The following is a 19,926-nucleotide window of genomic DNA, read 5'->3' on the forward strand; positions in this document are numbered from 1 at the left end:
TGTAGACTTGGCCAAGAGGGATGGAAATAATGACCCCATTCTGTTCTGGAGACTTTCCTTGCTGTTTCCCTGTAAGGCAGCCTTGTTCGGTGTGATTACCAAAGATGGTAGCCTTGGCTTCTTGCATACCACTCTCAGTGTCACCGACTCAAGGTGTGCCCAGCAAAGATTGTGCTTTTCCCTAAGATGACATCCCATAACAGACATTTGATTCTAATGAGCAGAACAAACATATTTCCTGTCTTACCTGACTTATGGTCTAATAGAGAAAGGTATTAGAACACAGCGAACAACCAAATCCAATTATGTCTGACGGCTATAAGGTTCAGACCATTGTGAGATCCTTCCAGGTTTAAGGACAAAGAAGCCTTTGCTAAGAAGTGACAAGACAAGAAAGTCTCTGCTAGAGGAGCTTGCACTGGTCAGGGATTTGGTAGGCAAGGAAGGAACACATATGACATCTTAGAGCTTCAAGGGAGCCAAGAAGCCAGAGCCTAGAGAGTGGACAGACCGAGAGGCTGGCCTGGTCATGGGAGCCGCAGAGATCAGGCCAAGGATGTCCACTTTCTTGGGGAAGCAGACAAAAGCCCTAAAGAGTTTTGTGCAGGCGAGAGCAATGATCATATTTTTGTTTAGAATTCCTTGCATGTAAAGTGGAATGAACTGGACAGGAGGGAGTTAGGAAGCCAGCCACCTGTGCATTAAGCAAGAGATGACGGTGGCTTAACCTGGAAGCAATAAGCCCTATGTGGGCAAGACACTTAGCGCAGTGCCTTTCATATAAGTAGACTAGGCTAAGACTTAATGAGTTGGCTGGATAGACACATTTTGAAAAGAATGTGGGGGGTTGAAAGGCATGAAGGAGGCCAGACTTCTGTCACTAGATTATGGGTGGATGGTGGGGCCAGGCACTGAGTAGCAAGCACGGGGAAGTGGGCTGGTTATGGAGAGGGGTTTGTGTGCAGCCTCAGATAGGACTCACTAAGATGTCTAGGAGGCAGTTGTCGTGAGTGAAGTGAACTGGTTGTCCTTGTTAACAATGTCCTAGCCAGTTCACCTTGGTTCCTTTAACTATGTTCTTACTCCAAACCTCTGTACAGAGTGGCTTAACCTTTGGTGCTTGCTTGCATCCTGACAGCTTAGATTTTTAAACACAGAGTCCTTTGAGGAAGGACAGGCTTAGAATTGCTTTTCTAGCAGCACTGAAGATGCAAGGGCATATTTTTTGAGTGGATTCCCTTGTTCCTAATAATGTGCTGAGCTTTAACCAAGTACAGAGCAAGGAGTCTAGAAAGAACAAATCCGTGAATGCAGTGTCTTTGTCCCCCAGCATCTTAGATGGGTCAGCAGGTCAGACCCAGGGTGCAGATGTGGGGACGAGGTTCTACTTAGCTCTTTCTCTGTGGCAGCCACTAAGGGGTGTGAATTGTTCAGACCAAGAGAAATATATAATATATATTATATATACTTATATAATATACTGTTACATATTACACACACACACACACACACACACACACACACACACACATATATATACACACACACGTACATTATTGTTGATTTTTGCCATTTCCCTCAGGATTTTACAGAAAAAGGATTGCCTGTTCTGTATTTGTATTCGATACACCATGGGACTCTGTAACCAAAGATACCCAGTCTTGGCTACGTGACTGTCTTTGTGCCCAGTGACAATTAAAAAGGAAGTGGTTCTTAGCAACTGAGGGTCCAGTTCTACACTAAAGAGGGAGAATCTTCCTGGTAATTAATGGTCCCCAGGAAAGAGCTTATGCCTTAGTGCAACATAGGACAGTTGGAGTAGCTGCCTTAGGGAAAGGCTTCTTCACAAGTTCTGTCTTGAGAGTTTGTGATGTACAGCAGACTTAAAGACTCTCAATTATGTATCAGTGGAATAAAACGTCCTTCACAAAAACAAACCCATTGTTTGGCTTCGTCTAGCCTGGTGTTTCCCACACATATTTAACTATGGAAGTCTTTTAAAAAGTAACAGTCAAGAGCTCCATGAGATTGCTGTTCTGCGGGCTAGGCTTTGGGAGATGTATCATATAGGACTCTGGTTTGTATATCCTGAAGTTGGCTTCTCCCCACTTCCTTCCTATTCAAGTTTCTTGGGGTGATTGGGTAGGGAAGACAGACTCTCTACAGTGAATACAGAGATGCAGAGAAAAGTTTGTCAAAGAGACCTGTAGGTTGAAGACTCTTCACGAGCAACCCAGTGCCTTTATGGGAAGACAGTGAAATCTGTGCACCACGAAGCCAGGGCCACGTGTGTTGAGCAGTGTTGTGCTGGAGACCCCAAGTTCATTGTGCTATTCAAGAGGGAGTTAGAGGTCTTGTATCCCCTTTTAGAAACACATAGAACTCAGTGTTTTGGATTTTCCACCCCAGATTTTAGGATATTTGCATGTGCACAATAAAATGTCATCTAAAGGTGGCACACCAGTCTAAACGCCAAATTCATTTGCATTTAATATACACCTTATATTCAAAACCTGGACATAGCTGTCTACAGTAATTTTCATGCCTCTGCATTCTGACCATTACTCCTCGGGGAATTTTCCACTTGTGTGACATTGGCCTTGAGGAAGTCTCAAATCTTGTAGTACTTTGGATTTTGGAGTTCCAGATTAGGGTTGCTCCATGTCCAGCTTTGGGACTTTGTGGGTTCCCATTTTATTTTTCTTCTCTTTCAGGAATTGGAAAAAATAAACAAAGAAGGGACAGAGCATGTAAAGCAGCTTTCTGCTGTCTGAACTTGATTCCAGAGTCAGTCTCCAGCAAGCACTCTCTAGATGACTCTGGTGTAACGAGAAACACAGGAATATGAGCTGTCTGTAATCAGAATTATTTCTGGGCCGTTAATATTCTTACATTTGGGTTCTGTTTAAGTTTCACTGTGGAGTCCCAACCTGTTTTCATTGTTACTCTACAAGATCATTACCTTTCTCCTGCATCCGTTCATCCATCCATCCATCTGTCCATCCATCCACTAATTCATTTATATACCACAACCTGTAGATTGCTGCATGCTAGCTATCAAGCATCCCCAGTGAAGGAGACACATGATGCTCTCATGCTATTTAATGAGGCCTGTAGGGGCAGAACTGGATTTTTCCAAACTCTGATCCATCTTGTTGGAGTGGCATTTCTAAACATGTCTCTGACCCTGCCATGTCCTACTGAAAGACACACAGGAGCTCCTTGTACCTTTGGAGAAATGGATGGCAAGCTTCTGACATTCAGGAAACACTTTGTTCAGCCCCCATTTGTACCAGTGTTATCTGACCTTCACACTGCCTTGTATAGCTGGATGTCTTCAGGAAACCCTGCCTGCCACGTCCTGGGTCTGAAGATCTTGGCTCCTTGTTCACTGTGGTATGCATCATCCTGCTTGCTGCCATGAGCCACAGACTTCCTGTCTTTCCTCTTGCAAGCAAGGCCACATCTAGTTCAACTAAGTGTCCTTTACCTATTAGCTGCCTAGCATGAGTACCTCCATGTGAATCCCTAATTATTTCAAAAACCACACCCTTGGTTTCTCTATAATGACATAGGATAATAGCTACATAATTAGACACTAGTTATAAGGGTTTCATTAGAAAGTTTAAAAATTAATTTAAAACTCTATCTTTTTTTGAAATTTGGTCTAATATACATTCATTTCTTTGACATATTGGAACTGAGTTTTAGTCTACATGTGGAGATTTCTTCTTTTAGTTTTTGAGATCATAATATATTTACATAATTTACCCTTTCCTTCCTCCAAACCCTCTCATATATCCCTGCTTTTTCTCTTTCAAGTTCATTGCCTCTTTCTTTCATTAATTGTTACATGTATGTATGTATGTATGTATATGTATGTGTATATATGTATGTATATATATGTATATATATGTATGTATGTATATGTATGCATGTATTATGTATATATGTATGTATATGTATGTATGTATGTATGTGTATAAATACAACCTGTGCTGTCTGTATAATGTTGCTTGTATGTATATGATTTCAGGGCTGACCATATAATATTGGATAACCAGTTGGTCCACTCTTCCCTGGGAGACTACTTCTCTCACTCCAGTATTCCTTAGTGGCCTGTAGGTCTTTGTGTAGGGTTGGGTCCTCGTGGTCTTTCCTCCACTACTGTTAACGTGTCTCTTGTTGTTCTTGCTTGGCTCATGCTTAGGCTGACATGTTGGAGAGACTTTATAGGTGTAGATTCTGACATTACGCAATCTCGACTCAAACTCCCCCATCCTTACAGTCTTTCTGCTGCCTCTCCTGCAATGTTTCATGAGCCTTAGGTTCAGGAGTGTTTTGTACATGTATTGAATGGGGTTGGACTCCACAATGCTGAGTTTTGGTTAGTTGTGGCTTTCAAGAATGGTCTCTGTCTGTTGCAAAGACACATTTCCTTGGTGGAAGGTGAAGACTACAGTTAACTGCAGGTATAAAGACAAATATTTGGAGTGTGGAGTGTAGTAATGGATTGTGCTGGTTTAGTAAAGTGGTAGTTGCAGGTTCTCCTCCAAGACCCACGGGCATTTGGCTAGGTTTCCAGGACTAGAATAGCTTCCCCTGTTGAATGACTCTTAAATTTTAGTAGCGAGCCATTGGTTGCTGCCAAGGCATGTGTGTCACTACTGCACCCTAAGGATCATTGTGCAATGATGATCATTGTTATGGTCCTTTGGTGTCAGAGCTGAGCAGGACTGTTGGTTGCTTCCTTTGTTTGGAAGCTTGCATGGTGCCTTCTGGTACCATGAGAACTAGCCCTGAAGTGCATTGTATCTTAAGCAGTAGAGATTTATCTTCCATTCTAGCAAGAAGATTTTATTTGGGACTTAAGTGCCACTTGATTTAGAAAAATGCAGAAAGCTCATATTCTTGAAATTAGTTCGAATCTACTTTCAAAAGAAAATTTGTGCCGGGCGGTGGTGGCACATGCCCAGCACTTGGGAGGCAGAGGCAGGTGGATTTCTGAGTTCGAGGCCAGCCTGGTCTACAGAGTGAGTTCCAGGACAGCCAGGGCTATACAGAGAAACCCTGTCTCGAAAAACAAAACAACAACAACAAACAACAACAACAAAAACAAAAACAAAAAAAAGAAAAGAAAAGAAAATTTGTGATATTTCGGGTACTTCAAAGACTCGTATGTTGACTTTCTAGTAATTACTTTTTCAACCTGTGACCATACAACCTGACAGAAACAACTTAAAGGAGGAACATTCTATTTTGGCTCAGGTCCACCATGGTGGGGATGACAGAGTGGCAGATATGTGTGCCAGAGGCTGTTCTCGTCATGGTGAATCAGCAGGCAGATAGCATGCTAGGAGCCAGGGGCAGGGATAACCACCCAGGCTACCCCCCAGTGACCTTTTTATCAGCTAAGCTCCCCTCTCAAGGGTTGCACAATCTCCCCAAATTTCACCATCAGTTGGGGAGTAAGCTTCAAAATGTGAGCGTGAGGGGGGCGCTTGGATTCAAGCCAATAGACCTTTACCATGTCATTGCATCTATTTCTTTCATTGGAGCCACACACGTGAAATTTTAGTACTTTAGGCTCCTCTCTTTGGAAAGTTATGATTGTTCAGTTGCCAAGGTGGCAGACATTTAGTTGTTAACTCTGATGCTTTTTAAAAGAGCAAACTTCTCAGGCACTTAGAAAGATCCACCCATGTGTGGATTGTTAATGTAATTATTACAAAAAATTGCATCTATTAATTACAGAATATCTGGCAGTGTGGTGATATATTTGGCAACATCCTGTCAACTATTAATTCAAACATTTTTTTTTTTAAAAAAAGAATAAGTGTGAGGCTTTTATTAATTTCAATGGCTTTGCTCTTAATCTGAGATACTGAGATCTAACTAGTTCCTGGATTGTTCCTGTATTCAAAGACAGTTAATAATTCTTCAGATGTCACCTGCGGGAGGGGTATGGCTGAGGAGACAGGTGCCTCTCCAGCCTACACTCAGAGGACTCTTGTCTTGTGTCTCTCGTTTGCAGTAACTCTTGGGATGTTTCCTTTCCGTCTAGCATAGCAGCAGTGCAGTGAGCTCACTGCCCCAAGCAGCTCCCCACATCTCCCAGCTCGAATGGGCAATACCAGGAAAAGGTGGAAACATTACACCATAGGAAGAGAAATCGGGGCATTGAGTCGGTGGCGTTTGCTCCTCACCAATGTCTCTGTTTCCGTCTCTTTGATGAGACGTAATGAAACACGCTGTGTTTCATACAGTAGCCACTTAAGTTTGCAAAGCAATGCTCGTTGTGCCTTATTTGCATAAAGAATGCAGCTGTCATAAGTGGACCTGCCTCTTGCTTCTCATCTCTAGCGGCTCCTAGCTATGTGCCATTTTTCCCGAGTACTTTCATATCTGCTGTGCTGAATGTTGGCCCCGGAAAAGACTCTGAGGGCTGGGGAGAGAGCTCAGTCTGTCCATTGCTTTAGGACCCAAGTTCAGTCCCCAGAACTCACACCTTTTAAAAAGGTGTGGTAGGGTTTCTGTACCGCACGGGAAGGTAAAGACAGGCAGATCCCTGGAAATACCTGGGTCGCCACCCAGTATAGCCTAATGCTGAGCTCAGGCCAATGAGAGATCCTGCTTCAAAGAAAATGTGTTGTATTCTTGAGGATGACATCTAAAGTTGTCTTCTGATCTCTATAGACATGCACATACATACATGCATGTACAAAAACACACACACATATATATACATGCACATTCATACATACATGCATGCATACACACAAACACATATATGCACATGCATGCATAAATGAACACACATATACATGCACATGCACACACATATATACATGCATATACACATACACACATACATGCATGCACACACATATATACATGCATATGGACACAAGCATGCACATATACACGAACACACATATACATATGCATGCACACACAAACACACAAATACATGCACATGCATACATACATGCATGCACACACACAAACACACATGCACGCACATGCATACATACACACATGCACACATGATGCACGCAACACATGAGCACACATATACTTGCACATGCATGCACACACTAAACCATATGCTCGGTAGTAACCGGAGGCTTCTTATGTACTTGCGTCCCCCACTTCTGCCCCTTTTGCTTTCCTCAGTGGATCCTATCTTCAGCACTCCCCTCCCCCCTTACCTGATATGATTTACAAATAGGTAGAAGCTCTTTGCTTTGAGGAAATTTATACTTCATAGTAAGATATAATAAAGCCTAATATATGATCCTCCAGTGGTTGAAGTTAATATTAGAGGGCAATTGAGGGCTAATTTTTGAAGCTAGGACATTCATAGTGGCACCCTTGAAATTAGGTATGTGGGTGGTTTCCCTTTCCCACATGGGAAGCCAGTCTGACCCATGCCCCACTGGGATTTTGTCTCCTGAGAAGATTGATGAGAATGTTGTCCGCCTGTGGTTAGAGTAGCTTCTCCCAGCACACGTATTCCTTATTCCTCAGCACCTCCTTGGTGCTTGCTGCTACAAGTTCAGATGGAACATGTGCAGCACATCTGTGCAACTTGTTTGTTTTTTAAAAATCAATCAACATGTATTGATTGAATAACACTTCATCTGTCTCCTCAAAGACATTTGACCTTTCCGACTTCACGCTAAATCTACCTGCTTGTCTCCGAACAGTGTGACCATCAGTAGCCTAATCGGTGGTGGCTTTGGTTCCTTTTGGGGGAGGTGGATGTAGGTGTGGACGCGCTGTCATCTTACTTGTGTTGAAAAGCCTGATCTCTAAGGTACAGTGGTCAAGAGCGTGGCCTCTGGGATCAGGAGAATGATTCTGTACGCGCTTTCTGGGCAAGCTGGAGCAAATCACTTCACCTTTAAACTTACTTCCACCTACACAGAGGGGATAAGATTAGTAGGTGCCTGGTGGTGGGTGGTTGTGACTAAGATTACATGATGGAGAGGAGGAGGGTAAGTGACACTGTGGCTGCTAGTTAAGTACTGAGTGGTGGGTAGCCAGGATTTCCTTTTGGTATATGGTCTTCAAGTTTCCACAGCCCCAGCCTGTAGAGCGGTAGTTCTCAACCTGTGGGTCACATGACCTTCCACAAGGGCCGCCTAGGACCACCAGAAACCATGATTCAATACAGTAGCAAAATTACAGTTATGAAGTAGGAATGAAAATAATTTTATGGTTGGGGGTCTCCACAACACAAGGAACTGTATTAAAGGGCCGCAGTGTGTGTGTGTGTGTGTGTGTGTGTGTGTGTGTATGTGTGTGTGTGTGTGATAGAAAGTGTGTAGATAGGGGTCAGAAGACAACTTCTGAAAAGTTGTCTTCCCAATGCCACTTGGGTATGGAACTTAGGTTCTCAGGCTTGGTGGCAAGCACCTATACTGGCCATGCCACCTCCCTGACCCAACCCCTCTATTCTGTTCTTAAATTAGCTGTTCCTACAACCAGATTGACAAGAGTTCTCCCTCGTCTCTCATTTCTTGGCATGGGGAGCACACAGTAGTATCTTCAGGATTCTTTGCAATGTGTCTCAAATAAGACTTGAAGTCTTGAGATGATTATTTGAATGTGCACAGACTAGGAACTATTGCAGAAGATAAACACCACCAGTAAATACTTTCCATTTTTTTCTCAATTTTGGACTCTAATGAAAGTTGCAATTAATATTAGAACATAATGGCTTGGGGGTCCATTAAGGACCCTCTTGATTTTCTTTTCTTGTTTATCAAGTAGGTCAGCGTATGTGTTCACTGCTTCAATTGAAATGGCCTAGGATCAATGACCAATGGCCATCTTTATTTTTTTCAAAAGTCACCAGATTGGGCAATTGTTCAATCCACTTCAGTGAGGCCCTCCAGAAACGCCCATCTCATCCTTCTCTATACTGTAAAAAATAAATACAATTTTTATTCCACCTTAGAGTTATTAATCTGGACTTTTACTTCTGGAATATGCAATACAAAAGTGTCTCATAGCTCTCTGAACATTAGATTAGAAAGAAAATGCTACCAACATTTTGCTTAATTAAATGCTAACGAGGTGGTACCAATTTTCATGATTAATTGAAACACGCATATTTGACTGATGTATATTTATACGACAGCATATGAAAGTTTTATCACGGTATACAAATTGTTCGTTTTGGGAATGCCGTTTAATACTCTGAACATTTTGCCTTTGTTGCTACAGTGTTCATTATGAAAAATATACAGGCTAATTGCTGTAAGATATTGGAAAAGAAGCCTGTCACATGGGTCTTTAATGATGTAATCTCAATTCTCGAATGGCACAGACTTTTAGCCTACATAGAAGATAGAAAATAAGATTTTATTTAGTTTGAAGATATTTTTAAAAATAAAGCCAGGCAGTGGTGGTACCTGCCTTTAATCCCAGCACTCGGGAGTTTGAGGCCAATCTCGTCTACAGAGTGAATTCCAGGGCAGCCATAGCTACACAGAGAAACCCTGTCTCAAAAAAACCAAAACAAAACAAAATAAACGAACAAAAACAGAAAGAAAAAAGGAAAAAAACATAAACAAACAGTAAAACATTAATAACCATCCTCTTAGGAAAACAAGCTCACTTGCTGAGCCTTCTGTGTCGCTAGGGTGAAGCATGTGTGCTGTCACCAACTACAATTGCCATGGTAAGGCATATGTGCCATTACCAGCTATTGTAGTTTCTTGGCTGTTGCTGGGTTAAAATACTCTGACCAAAAGCAAACTGAGAAGGAGAGGCTTTGTTCCAGGTCAGTCGTTGAGGGAACTCAAGGCAGGAGCTCAGACAGGAGCTGGAAGCAGAAACTATGGGAGAAAGCTGCTTGCTAGCTCACCTCTGGTACCACCCATGAGTGGCCTGGGCCCGCCTACATCAGCAATCATAATAATTCTGTACGGATATGCCCACAGGTGATCTGATATAGGTGATTCTTCCACCAAAGTTCCCTCTTCTATGTGGCTCTAGATTGTGTCAAATTGACACTAAAAACTAGCACACCAGACTTCGAGTTAAAATACGAACAAATGAACAATAGCCTGTACTAGTCAAAATAAAATTTGGCTGTAATTTTTAAAGGAAAATTCACTGGTTAGGGGTAGCCACTGTGGCAGAATTTAAGCTGCGTTTTGATTGACAAGATTCATTTGATCATCAGAGTCCCTTAAGTGTGGAGTTAATATACTTGGCTGTTATGAGACTGGAATATCTGTCATATGTGACAATATTTTTGTGAACTTTTGAAATAACCCACTTATCAGACTCATGTTTGAGTCATTTACTGTCAAGAACTTTGATGTCAGAAAAGGAGACATCGACACTCTCTGGCCCCTTCCCTTCCCTGTGGGAAGCAGACTGGACAGGAGTGCTGGTTCAGTTAACAAGACAGATGCTGTCATTCTACAACTTTCATAAGAAAACAACCGTGCACAATTCTTTTGTCTTATCTTCTCACAGTGCAGCTTCCCTGTAAGACTATTTCACGAGACTAACATGTTTTATTTGTTAGGTCCTGTTGGAAGGAAGTATTCTCGCCAGTCTTTCCATCACAAGTGACCGTCCAGTGACTCTGGAGTGGAGCTGGAGAAGGGCCCAGGTTGCCCTTGGCCCCACACATACCTGTGTCTTTCTCAGGGCCAGACCCCTGTGCTGGGCTAATCCCCTGCCTCCTGTAGCCATATCCTTAGCCCGTTCTAGTCTCTGCTTTAAGTCCGCTACAGCTAAAAGAGCCAGGACTTGAAAAGCCCACGTTTCCTCTCTCAAACCAGACAATTTAAAGGAAAAAATGCCAAGGGAAACGAATGTGTTCTCAAGTGACTCCTTGGGAAGTGGGCTCCTTGTTGAACTGTGAGGCCAAGTGACGTCCGTCCGCCATGACATTTCTCCTTACAGGTTTCACCAGAGCCGAGATCTTTACCACCAGGTCATTTGTGAGAGCTCTGCAGTGTCACTTTCTTTTTCAGGAACTTAAGACTTTAAGGCAGTGTGAGGACTGGGACAATAGGGACCATTAGTGCTAGTTGGTGTAGTAGTGATGGATGATGGTTTTAAACTACTATAATCCAAGAAAGTGCTTTACCTGAGTTCTCTTAGCTTTTTTTTTTTTTTTTAAACTTTCTATGCCATGAGAAGTATCCATCCATAGATAGGTGTCATATAGAAATCCCGTGGAACAGTATAGCAGCTGAATAGAACACATTTATCCAATGCAGTAATTATGTTACATTTGAATTCATATTGTTGACTTCACTTAAAGAATATTATGTTATCAAAAATGTTTACTAACGTCAAAGGTCCTCGTTTATACTGTCTTGCTTGATGGGGAGCCATAGATTCCAGTGTGTGGTTTGTGAACTAGTACACATTATTAAAATGACCGCGTTGATCCTGTTTCAGTAGATAAGGGCTGCACACGGCGCTGAGCGAGCACTTGGGAGAAAAGCCCTGTCGCTGCATTACACATTAGTTTGTTTCTAATTTTGCAGGCTGATGACCACAGTGCCTCAAACCAGGTCTTTTCCCTGGAAGTGGAATGATTCCATGACAGGCTCTACGAGCCACGGATATGTCGACAACCCAAGGGGCAGGCCCCACTTAGCAATTAGTCTTGGGGGGTTCACTCAGAAGTCAGACACATTATACTGGAGTTTGTTGGGGATTTTGTGATTCCCATTCATGTCTGAATTATGAGTCTGGGTTAGTACAAGCCAGAGTCTATAAAGAAGACTTGCTGCTAAGAGTGACAACTAGAGCCACACACGTGTGCACATACACATGTATAGACACACTCATGTACACATACATACATACACACAATATATATATACACTCAGCATAAGATATGCACACATACACACATATATGCATATACACACTCATACATGCACATACATACACACATAACACACATACACACTCATACACACATTTACACATATGAACATACATGTGTACATGAATATATACATATACATGCACACACTCAGATAACACATGTACACATATAATGCACATATTAACTCAAATACAGATACATATACATGCATGTACATATTCACACAGACACATACACACACATATTGTACATACACACACAAACATACATACATGCATATACAAACTCAGATAACACACATACACATACATGCCACATACACATATAATGCACATATATACTCTAATACAAATACAATACACACACAGAGAGACATGCACATACACAGTCATGCTTGTACACAGAAACATACATTTTTATGCACACACAGACACATACAAAACACATTTACATGTACATACACACTTAGATACAGACACATACACACACTACATGCATGTACACACTCAAATAACACATGCATATACATACACACATGTACACACATAATGCACATATGCACTCAGATACATATACACATAAATGCACTTACATCACATACACATGCATGTAGACACATACATGTACATATATACTTAAACATTCGCACAAACACACTCAGACATGCACAAATGCACACATTTGGACACCCACATATATACATACATGCAGACATATGCACATGTACAAACACACACACTTGGACACACATGTATACATACAGGCAGACACACACACAGAGTCAAATGAAAGGACAAAGTAGAACACTACTCAAGATACACTGAAAGCTCCCAGGAGGCAGCCAGAAAATATTTTAAAAATTTTCCAACAGTGTTTATTTCCCTAAAAGAGACCAATATTCCCAAGTTTCAGCCATTTCAGTGTCACCAGCCCAACCTTCCTGTAGCTCCTTACTCTCTGCATTGTGGTTCACTTGGTATGCTTAACTTAATTCATTCTCTTTGCTCTCTTTAACAGCTCATCTGTCTTAGGCAGTAATGGATGTGACAGTCATGGTAGCTTATGCTAGTTGCGTTTTCCCTCTCATAGAAAGGAAATGTAGCATTTCGAATATTAGAAATACTTGCAAACCATCTAGAACCCATCTGAGCACCCTTGTTGACATGGTTGAGGGGGTCTTCCAGGAGCTGAGGGACACCCCCCCCCCCGCTCCCCAGTCTGTCTGAGAATACACTCACAACTTCAATACATACATACACTCCATGCTCAAGTCCTTCTCCCAGGGCCCAGAAACCACATCAAACGGAGCCAAGTTAAATGAGGCTGCGTTTCCCCGAGGTCACCGGGCTTGAAGGCTCACTGTAGGAAAATGGACAGTAAGCCAGGCCTGCCTGCTGCCCCTTGCCAGAATTTGGCCATTCACTACATTTCCTTTTTTGATTGAACACGTGGCTTGGGAATCATGTCGTGACAGTAAACAACAGTAGTGTTCTTTTACCTACAATGGGAACACACATGGTGTTGCTGGCCCCTGACGGTCAAAGTTCACACGAGGGAGCTGCATTGCACACACAGGTTTGCAAGGCCCAAAGTGCCCCACCTACTGCCCGTTTTGAAGACTTTCCGTGAGACCCTTGAGGAAACGAGCTGTTTATGTTTATAAATTCTGCCCTTCTGTCACGCGGGCTGGTTTGACTAGGCAGATTGAGCAGAGGCTAAGCACTCCTGGAATTCTTGTAGCTTTGTAACCATGCTCTGGTTTCTAAGTAAAAAGCCCTTTGGGAACAGAAACACCCACAAGCCCCTAAGGAGAAAAGTAAACAAATGCACCCTACCGCTCCAGCTCCACCCCCACCCTGAGATTGGTGGTCCCAACTCCATTAGAAAATGGTGAGGTCCAGAAATTGCAAGCAGACCCCGGGAACTCTGTCAGGGTCAGGGTGTGTCTATATATGAAGGGATGTTTGCTTCTGATATGAACGTTTTTCTTATACTTTTATTATAGAAGATGATGTGTCAAATGTACAAATAATGTGTGCCTGGTGCCAGAAAGTGGGGATCAAGCGCTATTCCCTGAGTATGGGAAGCGAGGTGAAAAGCTTCTGCAGCGAGAAATGCTTTGCCGCCTGCCGGAGAGCCTACTTCAAAAGAAACAAGGTAAGCCACCTTAGAGAGGCCGCGGGCCACCCTCGCGTACGCATGCGCCTCCTAGCCCTAGCCGGACACACTGTGCCCTGCCCCTTGTGTAGTTTTTATTTTGTTTTGTCCATCTCTTCCTGCCACGCTTAACTTTTTGGGATAAGAAACCCCATCCTAACATACCTTGACCATCAATTTCTCTTGGCTTGGTGTTTTGAGTTCTGAGAGGTGAGTGAACCTGAGGAAGAACTGAAATCCCAGCTGGTACCCTAACCGGAGGGCACAGTCCAGAGCCCACCAGAGAGAAGTAGCAGAGGAGAGCCAGACATTAGCCGCAGAGAGAGGCGTTAGTCCACACACACAGCGGGGATATGGCTGCTGCTTTTTCCAAAACCCGATACACAGAGTCTAGTCAAGACAGAAAATCGTCAAACCTCCCTTGACACAGGATGTTAGAGTTGATTGATCATGACAAGAGGGGCAATGATGAATACATATGCTAACTGCTCAGTCGTGAGAGTGATGGATTAGCACAGGAAGAGACATAGTACAGTTTTGACTTTTTTTTTTTTAAAAAAAGTGTTTTTTAACTTTTTTTTTTTTTTAAAAACAGTGTAGTTTTTTTAAAACTACACTGTTTTAAAAGACAGTGTAGGTCCAAGAATGGACTTTTAGAATAGTATTAGTCATTCTTGACGGGAAATGGGATGCATGATGTTTTAACAAGCGCACACACACATAGGCACACAAACTTCCCAATTCTTAAGGACTTACTAAAGCCATTTGCCACCAAGTCCTCAAGTCCATTTCTAGTCTCTGATTGTTTCTCACTCATCCGTAAAACTTCCTTACTTCATGAAACTGTCCACACTTTGCTAAGCCTTTGCCTTTCCCTTTCTGTAATACAAGATAAAAACCTGTCCATTCTTGAAGCAAGAACTTGCCTTTTTAAAGTCTACCGTTTGCAATCCTGAATGCTAATCATGGCTCCTGCAATGCTAGCTAGCACCATTGCAGCAAATGCTCTCCTGAAAATTTGGGTCACATCCATTCTGCCCGAAACCACAATGCCTGAAGAATCAGGCTGCAAAATTCAACGAGTTGGAATTTTAGTAGCAGTCTCTAAGAATTAGGCTCATGATTGTCACTGGAACTAGGAGGCAAGTGAGAAAATTGTCTGGACATCTTTGGGGACAGCCAAGAGTAGGGTTCACTTTCCCTCGGGAGGGGACTAGAACGATCTCCAAGAACCTGGGGCTCCCATTCTGAAGGCTGAACAGAGAATAACAGTCCTTTTTAAAAGCTCTACCTACAGCAACAAAATACTTTGCATTCCTCGGCAGAATATGGCTGTAGAGCAGGGCCTTTTGTCATTCTACAAGTCTGAAGGGTCAAGGATCTAAATACTGATGGAATGCTGGTACAGAATAAGGCCAAGAAGGATGCAGTACTACAACACTAATGATACCACTTACACTCTGCAGTAAGCCTTTGAGGAAAGGCGCCTCTGGAAAAGCAGTCCAGAATACACTGTTATACAGTATGTGTGTGTGTGTGTGTGTGTGTGTGTGTGTATATATATATATATATATATATATATATATACATATTTTAAAAGCATATGTGTGTATATATATATATACACATATATATGTATATATATATGCTTTTAAAATATAGTGATAAAGATTAAGATCAAACTGACTTATAAGCTTCCATATCATGCATTTTTTTTGAAAGATGGCGAATGGGAATTGAACGAAAAAGTAAATAAAAAGAAAAAAAAAAGGACATAACTAGTCCTAGGGACGGTGGAGAAGAAGGTTTATCACAGATGTGTGGGAGAGCATAGGCAGAGGCAGACACATCTGGGAGAGTCCAAAGTGGTCATGACCCTGAACTATGAGGGAAGAGAGGGAGGGGAAGGAAGAGAGGGTAGCAAATGCAGGAGCCAGAGGGCCAAAGGTACAAAGGAGAGCAAAAGGAAAAGAGGTAGAAAACCAAAATGTCTGGATTATATAGGAAAGAGGCACGTTGAGGGTAGAGGGCGGGGGTATGGCAGCCATACTCTGAGAAAGGTAGGGACTGAGGGATGCTGGGAGAATCCGGAGGCCAGGTCTGCTTTGGTATATTAAATAGACACTTCAGCAGTTTGTCCTGGGTTTGAAACGTAACAGCTTAACAGGAGTCAGGGTAAGATTTAGTATTTGGACCTTATAGGAGGCGCAGTCAGAGTTGAGGCAAGGCCCACTCAACCTCGCGGCCCGTGGGGAGCTCCTGGGATGAGTCTCTAGCATCCTGCAACCCCGGGGAGTTGCTATGGTTTGACCTAGCCCGTGACTTTGCCTGCTGGTAGCCCCTTAGTGTACCTACGACCTGCCTTCTCTCACCTTCTCTCCTGTTTATGTATTCCAAAGCTCTGCCTGTTCAATTTCTCCAAATAGAGAAATAAATGTCTTACATTACCTGCTGGGTTCTGTTTTTTTTTTTTTTTCCCCTTAGTGTTATCTCTGAAACAATATCCTATTGTATTACTATAAACATGTACAGCTGCTGCATTTCTGTTAACTGATAGGATTCTGTGGTCATTTCATTTAGGGATTAGGTTTCCTAATGGCTTCTATTAGATCCCAGCACTGCATCCGGCCATTTCTAAGAATTGCTGTTACAAGCCCCAGTGTGTTCCCAGCTGCAGACAGTGGCAGATAGCTACATCCCTTCTTGCATCATTTAACAACGTTCTTAGTTTTCATCATTAGAACTGTGGGCTTCATCTTAGAAATTCTTCCCATCTCTACATAACAAGTTTCCCCTTCCCATGTTTTGAAATACCAAGAAGGAGATGGAAAACAGCGAATAATGCATGTACAGAATAGAGTTTTGTCTTAGGTATAGAGTAGATTTTTTTTAATGTAAAATTAACTATGCTGTAAATTATGCTTTATAATGACAGCCCATTTCTTGCTGGATAGCATGCTGGGATCTAAAAATGGCCTCCAAGTTGAACCCAAATTGCACGCATAACTTTACAAAGGAAAACCCTCAGACAAGGTAGATAATTAAGAGCAGTGTTCAGCCGACCTCTGCTTTGTGTCTGAGCAACACCTGCATTTGTGAATGTAAATTGGACAGCTGTGCCTTGGGCCCCTGTGCTCGCCTCCCCAGAAGTGCTCAAGACTACAGGCAGCATGGTATTGCTGCTAAAAACAAAGATAAAAATAGCCCTACACTCAAAATGAAGGCCATGAAAATGAGCTTTTTAAATTTCATTTGCTTCTCAAGCCTTTCTTTTTCTTTGGGCTCCAGGAGGCTGGAAAATGTCACATTCATCTCTCAAAGAGCTCGGCCCTTTAGAGTCAGGTGAGCAGGTGGAAGCCGAGTTAACCAGTTATGGTATATATTAAAGTGAATTCAGATTTTATTTAGAAGTTATCTGGATGGCTACAAGCATGTAGCTAACATTCTGTGAGAGGCCCATGAAGTCACAGTTGTATGCACTCACGGAATCCATGCAGCTATGACTTTACACATTACATGGTGTTGCCTCTGAGATGTAGATAGTGTTCATTTGTAATGTATCTTCATACAAGCCTGATTTCTACAAAGTTTAACTGCTGACTCAAAGATTTTTAAACCAGCCTAAGAGGGACTTATGTAGTCTACAGGCATTGGGCATTGGCATAGGACATTGGGTACCACTGGGAGGGGCTTATGTAACCTAGGGGCATGAATAATGGCTACCAATGGCATGTCAATATCATTTTTTGAGACAGGGACTTTTTTTCTTTTTCCCCATTTTATTAAAAGTAGCTTTTTTTTTCATATAATATATCCTGACTCCAGTTTCCCCTTATTCTGTCAACAAGTTTCTTCTACCCTCCTCTCCTAACCAGATCCATTCTGTTTCTGTCTCTCATTAGACAAGAACAGGCTTCTAAGAGATAACAACAAACACAGCATAATAAAATATAGCAAGATAAAACAAAACCATTACATTGAGGTTGAACAACACAAACCGACAGAAGGAAAAGAGCCCCAAGATCAGGCACACGGTCAGAGACCTACACAGTCACACACTCAGGCGTCCCAGAAAAACACTAAGCTGAAAGCTACAGTGTACACGCAGAGGACCTGGCGCAGACCTGTGCAGGCCCTGTGCTTGCTGCCTCAGTCTCTGTGAGTTCATACACGCTTTGCTCAGTTGGTTTAGAGGACCTTGTTCTCCTGGTGTCCGCCATCTCAGGCTCTCAGCACTCTTTCTGTCTCCTCTTCTATGGGGTTCCAGACAGGGACAACTTTTTAGAGTGTGAATAGCTCCCACCCCCTTTTTGAGGCCACAGAGAACAGGATTTGAGAACATTTTTATCCTAGAGCGTCATAAGGGGTTGGGAGGTTATAAAGCCTCCTCACTGCTTTTGCAATAGATGCAGAAGCACTGAGTTTAACTTACTTTATTTTTATTTTATGTTTGTCATATGTGTATGGCTGTTTTGCCTGCATGTATGTGTTTCAGACATGAAGCTGCAGATAGTCGTGAGTCGCCATGTGGGCGCTTGGAATTGAACTGAGGTCCTTTGGAAGAACAGCCAGTGCTCTTAACCACTGGGCCAACTCTCTAGCCCGAGTTCAACCTTTTAATATCAATTTTACTTTGTAAAATGGCAGAGTGCCTAAAATGTTCTTTTTATTATCCCTCTAAAAAAGATCTTAACAAGACTACAAATAGTACCCTCGAATAGCATTTCTTTTTTCTTTCTTTTTTTTTTTTCATGAGAAATAAATATCCTGTTGTCTAAACTAGTATCTAGAAAGAAACCAGGAAATCAGAACTGAAGGAAAATGGCCAATGTAAGCCAAGGATGACTGACTTTTTTCCTTGTTCAAAGCTCAAGTTTATAGTGTTCTAAATAGCATTGGAAATTAATAAATACAGACTCCTAAGAGCATCGAACTTGGCCTCCTCCTTTCACGTCCCACGGATTGAGACGGGGATGGATAGATTCTTCTTCAGCATATGCTGTGGCTCCCAGAGGACCATAGTGACGTACAGCAAAGATCACAGTTGTGAGAGAGGGAGATGTTTGCAAATGATGTCATTGCGTTTTCCTGACAGCTGCCATAGTAACAAACTCTGTGTGGGGAGTATTGTTCAGTAAGCACTTATTTTACCATAAAACTATAACCCTGGATGCAGCCCAGTGTTTTATTAGAGGTCTCTTTTAGAAGGAACCCATCACTAATTAACACATATCAGTTTTTGTTGTTATATTTTATTTAACGTTATATTTTATTTAGCTTGGGGCTTTTAGTTGTTGTTGTTGTTTTGGTTTTTCAAATTAAACTTAAGCATAGCCTGAAAAGATTTCCTGGTTTCAGACTTAATTATGGAAACCAGTAGTGTAGAAGAAATGTGTATCAATCTCTCTGCTAAAATACTGGTTAACCTGTCCGGTTTTTATTCTGTAGACACGTGAAATGTTTAACTGCAAAATGGCTGTCGTTCACAAAGCTTTGAGAAGGACATTAAGAAATTACTTGCAGTTAATGTCCTCTCGCTGCCTCAGTCTCAGGCCAAAGACTTGATTCTGCTTGACGTTTGCACATTGGCTTGCAAGTAAATGAGGCCAGGAGCCAGGGTTGTTCTAGTGGATTTCCCTGGCTTTTATTGGGCGTAGGGAAGCTTGCAAGATCTGATTGTCTGCATTGGGCCTGCACTTGGCCTTGGCTCTTCAGTCTTATAAAAACCTTCCAACTGCTTAGCATATAAGATAGTCCTCTTTCCAGCCCTTCAGCTTGTAGGCTGGGGTCTAAGTTCCCTTTGGACACGGCAAACGGGCATCCTCAGGATGCTCTGGGAGAAAAGCAGCTAAGCCAACAGCTTTCTTGTTCTCTCACATTTTGAGATATGGAAT

The 19,926-nt window shown here is 42.3% G+C and overlaps 1 protein-coding gene across 2 annotated transcripts in view; it reads left to right on the plus strand.

Annotated features, from left to right (window-relative positions):
• The window catches only part of Sobp (sine oculis binding protein homolog), a 171,466-nt gene that overhangs the window by 35,354 nt on the left and 116,186 nt on the right, over positions 1 to 19,926 (plus strand). For both annotated transcript variants that reach the window (XM_034524867.2, XM_034524866.2), the window contains exon 4: positions 13,881 to 14,032. In XM_034524867.2, coding sequence (XP_034380758.1) covers positions 13,881 to 14,032 — 152 coding nt within the window. The remainder of the gene's footprint in view (positions 1 to 13,880; positions 14,033 to 19,926) is intronic.

This window comes from Arvicanthis niloticus, chromosome 20 (genome assembly GCF_011762505.2).
Source record: "Arvicanthis niloticus isolate mArvNil1 chromosome 20, mArvNil1.pat.X, whole genome shotgun sequence".
Lineage (NCBI taxonomy): Eukaryota > Metazoa > Chordata > Mammalia > Rodentia > Muridae > Arvicanthis > Arvicanthis niloticus.